Source organism: Perissodus microlepis, chromosome 13 (genome assembly GCF_051167445.1).
Source record: "Perissodus microlepis isolate ML-2025 ecotype Zambia chromosome 13, ASM5116744v1, whole genome shotgun sequence".
NCBI classification, from domain to species: Eukaryota; Metazoa; Chordata; class Actinopteri; order Cichliformes; family Cichlidae; genus Perissodus; species Perissodus microlepis.
Genome location: NC_140473.1, coordinates 7,306,517 through 7,317,675, shown reverse-complemented (window position 1 = coordinate 7,317,675; position 11,159 = coordinate 7,306,517). Strand labels below are relative to the sequence as shown.

At 40.2% G+C, this 11,159-nt stretch overlaps 1 protein-coding gene across 3 annotated transcripts in view; it reads right to left on the bottom strand.

Moving 5' to 3' along the window:
* Positions 1-8,237: 8,237 nt before the first annotated feature.
* The window catches only part of rmdn2 (regulator of microtubule dynamics 2), a 41,133-nt gene continuing 38,211 nt past the window's right edge, over positions 8,238-11,159 (bottom strand). For all 3 annotated transcript variants that reach the window (XM_084948195.1, XM_084948192.1, XM_084948194.1), the window contains exon 11: positions 8,238-10,063. In XM_084948195.1, coding sequence (XP_084804321.1) covers positions 10,010-10,063 — 54 coding nt within the window. In that variant the 3' untranslated portion in view covers positions 8,238-10,009. The remainder of the gene's footprint in view (positions 10,064-11,159) is intronic.

Sequence of the window (11,159 nt, the reverse complement as noted above, 5' to 3'; positions counted from 1 at the left end):
CATTTGTAGTTGGCTCTGTTGTAATCAGCTTAAAGGGAGAAATGATTACATTTAAAAATCTGTATTTAAAGCTCATAAATCCGACCTGATTAATAAATCACTCTGAAAGTGAAGGACCCTTCGCCGGGTATCATGTCAGGTGGGAACAAAGGAGAAGTGTTGGCGAGGTGCCTTTCCCTTCTCAGCATTTTATCTCACTCTGTCAGAACATCCTGTCCTTGATCAGCTGGATGATTATAGAAAGCTAGCCAGTGCACGGCCAGTTCAGACAGTAGTTGATTACTGATATGCCGTTCTCCACGCAACCCTTTGTCCATTTCTAATAATACAAAGTGAAATCTGAAGACTAAATAGTGCCAGTGAAGTCATGTGTGGCAATGCTCCAAGCATAATCTTTATGAATGGGGAGGAAAACAGTGGGCTTTCTTCAGCTGAAATGAGAAGACAGATGATAAATGAGTTAAAAAAGAGCAAAGAAGCAGACAATATTGTGGTTAATGCACCCAGTGCAGCTGCACAGCAACTTCAGGTATAACTGCAGGGACGGGACAAAAGCAGTAACCCACTGAAGGCTGATATCGTCTGTCGCCTTGCATTTCAGGAAGCTGCAGAAGGAAGCAAATATTCTTCTGTACAGTAACAGAGAGTGAAACATACAGACAAAGTGCATGGTGACTGAATGAAGGTGACGAGAAATATCATGCCTTGCACAGATGGGCGCGTGCTCTATACAAGCTTGGTGTGCACAAACCATAATAAGAAGGGCTGTGGTGGTTTTATCCTGCTAAGAAATTCAAAATATTGCAAGAAGTGGCGCTAAGACGCATCCTATGTCATTACAGCTTAGACCTGTCAAGGCTGCATTAACAAGATTAGCATGAAAGCTTGTATCCTTCATTGGCTGAAGATAAAGCACGTACACATGCGGCCCATTCACAGAAGATCCATCTGCTGTTGACTGCAAGTTGTGTAACTTAGACATAGCTGAGCTTAGATTGTGAATGGAGGGATATACGGAGATCTGAATGAATGTGAGTGAGATTAAAAGCTGTTGAAGCCCACTGCTAGGAATGGTGTGATAGAACTGTAATGACACTGCACGGTTAAATTAAAATGATCTTAACCGAGCAAGTTATCACCAGGCTGTGAGCAGCAGGGGTCAAAACCTTCATAAAGGGGTTAAGTTGAGATCAAGACAAGATCAGATTGGTCAAGATATAAAGACACGAACAGAGATCAGTAGCAAGTATGAAAACAATTTTGAAATTTTTGAAGAAGGTGATACCTGCAGTGTTATATAAATGCGGTCCTCTCTTGTGGAGGGACACCTGATTTGAAGACTAATTTATGTAGGTCAAATATGAACCTATAGCTCTAAAGCAGCGGTCCCCAACCCCCGGGCCTCGGACCGGTACCGGTCCGTGAGTCGTTTGGTACCGGGCCGCAAGAGTTGAGGCTCAGGTGTGAAATGTATGGTTTTCAGGGTTTTTATCGGTTTTCAGCGTTATTTTGTTATCGTTTTTATCGTTAACTCGGTTTCCCTGGGTCTTTTCACGTGTGTTATGAATAAATCTTCTTTTTTTCGGTACCGGTACTAGTTTTATTTTGTTGTATTTATCCGCGACACCTTAAAGGCCGGTCCGTGAAAATAATGGCTGTATCCCAATTCAGGTACTGCAGCCTTAAAGTACGCAGCCTCGACGATCCTCAAGGGCCGCGTACTTAAAGACCGCTAAGGCCGGAAGTGCGAGGCTTGTGAAATGGGACGGTCTAGCCTCCGTTGCGCTGCCCAGGTTGCCTAGCAACCATGATACTAACAGCTGGAAACGTGTCATCAGAGGCGGAGCCAGACATTTGAAACACCCGGGGCTTAGCCCTAAAGGGTAGTATGCATGTGGGATTTTTTTATTTTATTTTTTTGGGGGGGGGTTAGAAATGACTGAAAGATTAATAGGCTCTGTTTTGAGTTTTGTTCAAAAACGAATGACTTCATATAGGGAAAAATATATATCACATGTGCAGGACACCTTAAACTAGTTTTTTAATTAAGCAGCAAGGCAGAGCAAAGTCGGGGCTGTATCCAGACACGAGGACTAAACCCCAATTCAACCAGACCCAGAACTGATCCGGAATTAAAACAGGACTACAACAGTTCAAAATCAGGACTACTGAGGACTTAACCAAGACAGAACCAGAATCAGAACTAGATGATAGTAGCACTAAAAATCATCATATACCTGCACTACACTTGTTTTTTTTAATTCTACCCAAAGTCCACTATTTAGATTGAGAAAAGTTTATATAATTATTTAGCCTTGTTGTGCAAACAAGCCTGCATAACTTAATAAATGTAGAATTTGAAAAATAGCAAACCTAAAAAGAAACACTAGGTACAAGATACATGAGGACCTATGATATGGTGATACTTTTGGTAAACAACCATTTGAGTAACATGTGTGTCTCACCTGCTCTTGTTCCATCTCTGTGCTGTCCTCATTCTCCATCTCCCTCTCTCTCCCTCTTTGTGCTGACAATCATCAAATATACAGTTGAAACCAGATATTTACACACTCTTCAGATCAAAACACAAACACTTTTTTAATTGTAACATCAAATCAGACTAAATGTTTATTTTTTTTAGATTGATAAATATAAAAAACATATTTGTTAACTTTAAGAGTAAAGAGAGAAACTATCTGTATTTCTTAATTGCAAATGGCACCAAATTGTATTCAAAATTGAGCCACACTTATGGAGCTCCACAGTTCTTTTTCTGGTGTTTTGGTTGACATCTCTTGATTTTCCCATTTCAAAGAAACAGGCTCTGTGTTTTGCCTTATATGCATCCACAGGTGTGCCACCAATTTACTCACATGGACTCTACTAACCTATCAGAAGCTTCTTCAGCTCAGAATGGAATCGTCTGGAGTTTTCTTATTAATTAACAATACACTTAGTGTATATGTACTCCTAAATTTGATCAAAGTGATAAAAAATAGACAGCTCTGTCTCTCTTTATTCTGACATTTAACTAATTCAAAAGATATTTCAATATTTATCTAAAACAAAAGTTTACTCTAAATTGATGTTGTACAGTAAAAATGTTTTATGTTTTCTCCCTAAAGTGTATGTAAATATCTGGTTACAAATGTGAATATCCTGCTGTGTACTGAAATCCCTCTTGTTTTGCATAGAAATATACTGAACAACATACAAAGCATAATATATAAAATAACATTTACCTGAGTTTTTTCTTTGAAAGAACCCTCTAATGTCCATTCTTATATTTCAGTACATAACTGAAACCTATTTAGTCGGGGAGGGTAAGAACTGAAAATATGAAATAAACACACGTAAGCTAAGACTCTCTAAAAAATAGCATTTGTTCGGCTTTTCATTTCGCCATTTGTTGATTCACTTGAAGAGCAAGTAACGTAATATTGGTCAAGTGATCAGTTTGATATCAATCTTTCGTGATACACCGTCATATTTACATTATTTGTACAGTACGAATGATTTGCTTTGGTACCTGGTCAAACTTAAGCTCTCCTTAGTATGGCTGGCTCCGTTTCTCCAACAGCGCACTCACAGGCAGCAGCTGCCCCGCCCTCTCGCTCAGTCGCTTAGTGCCTGAGCTCGGATCATGCCAATATCAGGGGGGATTCACGCACAGTCGTAAATTCCCACAGTGTGCACTATGTGCTTCGAATATTGTGTGTACTTTTGGTTTTATACAGTTGTCAGCCAGGCATCTAACTATGAAAAAATTACACTCCAAAAGACCCCGGGCTTCTGACAAAACAACCCGGGCTTAAGCCCAGTAAGCCACCCCCATGCTCCGCCCCTGCGTGTCATACAGCTTTGTTTGACAGAAATGAAGGAGAAAATCTTTTGTTCATTTGTTTGTTTGTTTCTACATGAGCTTTGATCATTCTCTGTAAGATTAAGCTCAGCTATTGAACGGCGTATATTTTAAAGTAAAGGCTTTAAAACCAAGTTAGTACAAACGTCACTAATGTCACATAACTTTGCCGACATGTGGCCAACAGGAATGTTTTGATGTTCTTCGTTATTAAACATTTGCACATAAATAAGTGACATAATATTCAGTACTTACTTAAAGTTTACTCTTCGGCCGCCCCACATCCGCCGTTTTTTTTCAGCAAAATTATCCACACCCACCGCCGCGCTATGCATTCTGGGATATGTTGGGCCACGAAGTCTACGCCACGTCCTTAAAATTCAGGGAAATGAAGGACGCATTTGAGGGCCGCATTTCGAGCAGCCTTCGGATTGGGACAGCCTTCGTCGCGTCGCTGTGACGTAATCGGCCTTAAAATGCGGCCTTTAAGGCTGCAGACTCTGAATTGGGATACAGCCAATGTCGGGCATAAACCGGTCCGTGGCGCAAAAAAGGTTGGGGACCGCTGCTCTAAAGTACCTGGGCCTATAACAGGGTTAAAAGAACTTACTGTAAGTTTGTTTGACTCTCTAATCAACTTCAAAATGGCATAGGTACCATTTAATGAAGATAATGAAGAGCTGGGAATGTCATACAATCACTCTGTTACTGAATGATTAAACGGACTATGTAGCTCATAACCTACAGAGGAAACATAAATGTACCACATGAATTGTATGACATTTGTGTAGCTAAAATCTTTTTAGCTCTTTATGAATACATCCAGGATTCAATAGCTTGCAGAACCACCTTTAGCAGCAATGACTTAAGTAATTGTTTTCAGTCTCTCTCTATCAGTTTGTCACATAGTTGTGGTGGAATTTTGGCCCACTCTTCTTCACAGCGTTGTTTCAGTTTATCGAGGCTCGCGGTCATATTCGTTTATACGCAGCTCTTGTAAACTCTTTTGTTTAGTTGTCAAACAGATGGCCTCACATTTCATTCTAGCATACGTTGGTATACAGGGAGTGCAGAATTATTAGGCAAATGAGTATTTTGTCCACATCATCCTCTTCATGCATGTTGTCTTACTCCAAGCTGTATAGGCTCGAAAGCCTACTACCAATTAAGCATATTAGGTGATGTGCATCTCTGTAATGAGAAGGGGTGTGGTCTAATGACATCAACACCCTATATCAGGTGTGCATAATTATTAGGCAACTTCCTTTCCTTTGGCAAAATAGGTCAAAAGAAGGACTTGACAGGCTCAGAAAAGTCAAAAATAGTGAGATATCTTGCAGAGGGATGCAGCAATCTCAAAATTGCAAAGCTTCTGAAGCGTGATCATCGAACAATCAAGCGTTTCATTCAAAATAGTCAACAGGGTCGCAAGAAGCGTGTGGAAAAACCAAGGCGCAAAATAACTGCCCATGAACTGAGAAAAGTCAAGCGTGCAGCTGCCAACATGCCACTTGCCACCAGTTTGGCCATATTTCAGAGCTGCAACATCACTGGAGTGCCCAAAAGCACAAGGTGTGCAATACTCAGAGACATGGCCAAGGTAAGAAAGGCTGAAAGACGACCACCACTGAACAAGACACACAAGCTGAAACGTCAAGACTGGGCCAAGAAATATCTCAAGACTGATTTTTCTAAGGTTTTATGGACTGATGAAATGAGAGTGAGTCTTGATGGGCCAGATGGATGGGCCCGTGGCTGGATTGGTAAAGGGCAGAGAGCTCCAGTCCGACTCAGACGCCAGCAAGGTGGAGGTGGAGTAAATGGTTTGGGCTGGTATCATCAAAGATGAGCTTGTGGGGCCTTTTCGGGTTGAGGATGGAGTCAAGCTCAACTCCCAGTCCTACTGCCAGTTTCTGGAAGACACCTTCTTCAAGCAGTGGTACAGGAAGAAGTCTGCATCCTTCAAGAAAAACATGATTTTCATGCAGGACAATGCTCCATCACACGCATCCAAGTACTCCACAGCGTGGCTGGCAAGAAAGGGTATAAAAGAAGAAAAACTAATGACATGGCCTCCTTGTTCACCTGATCTGAACCCCATTGAGAACCTGTGGTCCATCATCAAATGTGAGATTTACAAGGAGGGAAAACAGTACACCTCTCTGAACAGTGTCTGGGAGGCTGTGGTTGCTGCTGCACGCAATGTTGATGGTGAACAGATCAAAACACTGACAGAATCCATGGATGGCAGGCTTTTGAGTGTCCTTGCAAAGAAAGGTGGCTATATTGGTCGCTGATTTGTTTTTGTTTTGTTTTTGAATGTCAGAAATGTATATTTGTGAATGTGGAGATGTTATATTGGTTTCACTGGTAAACATAAATAATTGAAATGGGTATATATTTGTTTTTTGTTAAGTTGCCTAATAATTATGCACAGTAATAGTCACCTGCACACACAGATATCCCCCTAAAATAGCTAAAACTGAAAACAAACTAAAAACTACTTCCAAAAACATTCAGCTTTGATATTAATGAGTTTTTTGGGTTCATTGAGAACATGGTTGTTGTTCAATAATAAAATTATTCCTCAAAAATACAACTTGCCTAATAATTCTGCACTCCCTGTACACAGGAGTTCATGATTGACTCCTGTGGCAGCAAAACAAGCCCGAATCTCCACCCAACCACCACCGTGATTGACAGTTGGTATGAGGTGTTTCTCTGAATGTGCTGTTTAGTTTTTGCCAAATGTGGTGCTGTGCATTATGGCCAAATATCTCTACTTTGTTTTCATCTGCCCAAAGGGCAATCCTCCAGAAATCTGGTAGTTTTTTAGGATACAATTTATAAACTTAAACCATGCTGCTGTTGGCAGGCTTCCTAAACAAGCCTGTAGACCACAGGTGTCAAACTCCAGGCCTTGAGGGATTTTAGATGTGTCCTTGATCCAACACAGCTGATTTCAATGGCTAAATGACCTCCTCAACATGTCTCGAAGTTCTCCAGAAGCCTGGTAATGAACTAATCATTTGATTCAGGTGTATTGACCCAGGGTGAGATCTAAAACCTGCAGGACACCAGCCCTTGACGCCTGGAGTTCGAGTTGTACATCTAAGGTTTGAACCTGCAGTGAGTTTGCTGAGATGTGCACTCCTGGAAAGATCGTGAAATTGTGTAAACACACCAAATGTCCCAGATCAGCAAAAATATTAACACAACTGTTGTTTTTATAGAGGTGCTCACTCTTGCTGATGATCAGTTATTTAAGTGCAATTATTATTTAAGTATCAGCGACTGGCTGCCAATTACCCTTTTAATTCCCATGGAAGCAACAACAGCATGTACCTTGTTTTACCGTAGGACTGCAAACAGTTCTGTCAAGGTTTTATTTTTCATGACTGCACAAATAGATAGTAAATTATCCTTTGAACAACATGTAAATAAGTTGAGCACCAGATAAATAATTGCTGTCCATAAAAACTTGTTTGGACAAACTTGAATCTTGTGGGATGACAGGGGATCAGCGGAGAACAACTAGCCTAGCTAAGCTTGGTCACATTGCCCCCCCCAAAAAAATACCATGCACCCTGTAAAAGTCTAGAATTAGCTCATTTGTGCCTCTTTTGCACTTATTTACATTTCAGTCATAGAAAAAAACATTCGTTTCTCTAAAAGAAAACAAACCAGCAATAAACTCTAAAGAAAAAATGTAACCCGTTTGACTCTTTAAGTCCTCCAACCTTCTAAATGCAACACCCTGTCTGCAAAACCATTAAAAAAAAAGTTTGATAAACTGCACGTCTGTTTTATGATCAAAAACATAAATGACAGCCCGTCAGTTTCCTGGATAACAAACAGGTTATAAATCTGTTATGCAACAATGGACAGCTAGTGTGTGCACACACATCCAGACCAACGTGTAAGTGATTTCTGCAGCTGTCTCAACTCAGACTTTTGATTAAAGAGCACAGGAGGCTCATAAAATCAGCCAGGAAAGGTGAAGTTTTCATTCCTGTATAAACAAACACCTGTACTCACTTGGGAGGCACCCTTTTAAAATGGCTCTACTGCGGGAAAAAAGAAAAGAAAAGTTGAAACATGACTAGGCGGGTGGGAAGTTAGCCTGAATGTGATCCAGTAACAAACTCCGAATTGCCCTGGCACAAAATGTACAGTCTCCGCAATCATGTAGGCTCCAGCAGGAGCTTGTTACACTCTGTTGATTCTGGATTAAGATCAATTTAGAGTATAAGAAAAAAGAAAAAAAACCAAAACAAATAAATCACTGTATAGCTTAATTATAAGTTACAGCTTACATAACTTTACTCCTCAGCAATAAAACCTCAAAAAACATAAACAAGACAGACAAGCTGGCAAATTTGATCAGGATTGCACAGATTTAATTGTAGATTCCAGTACCATCAATCATTAAACACACACTGTCTAAAATACAGCACAAGTATAATGCATAATCTCCATCCGATGCGATACAACCTTGAGGAACTCGTTATGGCATTAGAAAAAAAGAAAAACATTTGTAGTGTTGGTAGAAAAATACATAAAGCGACAAATCAAAATAATTCATTTTGTAAGTAGACTTAAAAAATACAATGAAATAAAAAATAAAAGCCTTAAACTAATTTCCAGTATCAACAGCACCGACGTTTTCAATCAATATGCACATTTTTCTTCATTGAGTGGAGATAATAATAAAAAATAACAGCTGAGAATATGTAAAAGAATAATAAAAGGAAACATTCAAACTCCATTTCAATCTGATTGGGTCACATTTTAGTGGCATTACGCAACCAGGAGTTCACCGCTGTGTCATGATAAACAACGAGTCTGCAATCTGGCATTATTGATCGGTTTTAATGGACAGCCATCAGCCCTGTGATTTTTGTTGTTGTTGTTTTTGTGTTTTTGATGGCAAAAAAACAAAACAAAACATGCCCTCAGATTTCCTGTCAGTGACTCTTTTTACATGAACACCAGATTCATTTGTTTTTTTAAATTCTGTTCAATCCTTGAATCCCAAGTCAGATTTGGTTTTCCATATTAACTGAAACATATCCATTTCACAGTAACCAGTACAATAACGTGTACTATATATGCAGCATAATAACACCTCTCTATATACATCAAACACCTTTTTGGTTTCCTGATTCATGTGGTACATGTTACATAGCTCTCCAAAAAAAATGCTGACTCAGAAAAATTCCTAACATGTTTCAAACTAATCACATGTGAGTGTGTCAGAGCTCAATTTAAAAGGTTAAAAAAAAATGAAAGCGTGGAAAATCAAATGTTCTTGGTGACCTATGAGAGGAGGAAACCTTCCAGGAATAGGAACTCTGGAGTAAAAGGCGCTTCTGTTCAAAAAAACCCTGTTGTGTTCCTGTACAGGTGCTCTTTGAATCTATTAAGAGGAAGTCACTGACATCACTTATGGTTTCATTTTTTCCATGATCTGGCAAACATGCAAAAGGGCACATTAAATACAGGACTTCAGGTGTGTGGTGTACACACAGAACTTACTGCTGTCCAATACTACACTTCATTTGGTGGTACTGCTGTCACAGAAACTGAGGAGCAGGAGGTAAACGAGTTTGAGTCATGATCAGAGAATATATCTGTGAGAAAATCATCTCATAAAGTCTGCACGTGAATGTTAAAAGAGACTATTATTGCTGGTTTGTATCGGGAGGGTGGTGGTGGCCGTTCAGTGGTCACAGCAATGCAAAATGTTTGGGTGCGTCATTGTCTGATGTGATAGGACGGAACGACAAACCCTGTTTGTCACTTTCCCAAAAGGCGACAGGTCTGTGTTATCAACCTGAGACACACTGGAATTAAGTTTCCTATCAGAGCAATCAGACCTCAGAGAATGTCTGCTACGCCCTGCTATAAGCTGAAGAAAGCTGGTTTAGCTCACTCATTTAGCTGGAATCCTTTATGATGATTGGTTTCTACTTTTAAAAATTTCATAATACAAATATGACTGGAAAGGTACAATAGATGATCTGGATGCAGTAGCCTTTTACACCCACGGGCGCTATCTACACTCACAGAGTGAAATAACACGATGGTCTATCACATGCAGCTGCAGTACTCGCAAACTGATTCCCAAAAACCTTTCCTCTGCTGTCACACTCCAAGTGCTGGGCACAGTAAACTCAGCTCCTTTTGTGCCTCTTCATTCTGAAGGTAAAACACATGATACTGAATGAGTAACACCTTCAAACAGTTAAATATCTTGGTTTAATTTGCATATTACAGCAGGCTATGATTAGGGATGGGTATCGAAAACCGGTTCTTGTTGAGATCGACAACAAGAACCGGTTCCCACTGTTTCAATTCCTTGGAATTGTTTGCCATTTTCGCAAACGATTCTCTTATCGATTCCAGTAGACAACTTTTCTCCGTGCCCCTGGTACACTGCTCAGAAACACTTTGCCACACACACTCCTCGTGCATATGGTACGACAACTTTTCTCCATGCTGTCACCACGTTGCGGAGCGTCATTTACCTGGCAGGAAACACGGCGCCTAAGCGGCTCAAACGCTAAAAGGTTTGGTCATACTTTACGAGAACGGATGATAACAGGGCAACTTGCAATACTTGCAAGTAGATATTTCATTTAAGGGAGGAAACACTACGAATATGCAAAAGCATTTGCTCACAAAACACGCGATAACCTTAAATGAATGTCATGTTTTTAATTCCGCTCCGGACTCGTGAATCTCAACCCAGCAGCAGCGGTAACGTTTGCACGTCCTCTCCCGTTAATGCGGCAGGTAAATAATCAACTAACAGTGCATATTATGTTAGAGCGATCTGCCTTATTACAAAACCTGCCATTACTGTGCATTTAGGTGACCATGATGAGAGAAACAGACAGAGTCTGGCTGGCTCAGATGCTGGCAGTTCTCGCTGCAGTCTCCTTTCAGGCCAGGATAGATGAATGTCACTGAGCAGTGACGAAGTTTGTGGTAAAAGGCTTGCACCCATTTGCCACAGCAGATACCCTCGATTTTCGGTAAGTGAATGTGTTTAATTGTAGGCAGGGACATTACCGGATATTCTTGTGTAATTGCTACAGAATAATTTATGTTATACTTTGTTATTGCTACAGAAGAATATTTATTTTATTACTTTACATTTACAATTTTTTCCCCGGGGACCCTGTGACACCCCATTGAAGAGCCATAGGCTGGATCTCTTAAGGATCTCTTAAGATCTCACTGTTGGTTTTGTAAGGCCACGTTACTCCTAAATTTCTATCATGTTCAAAGA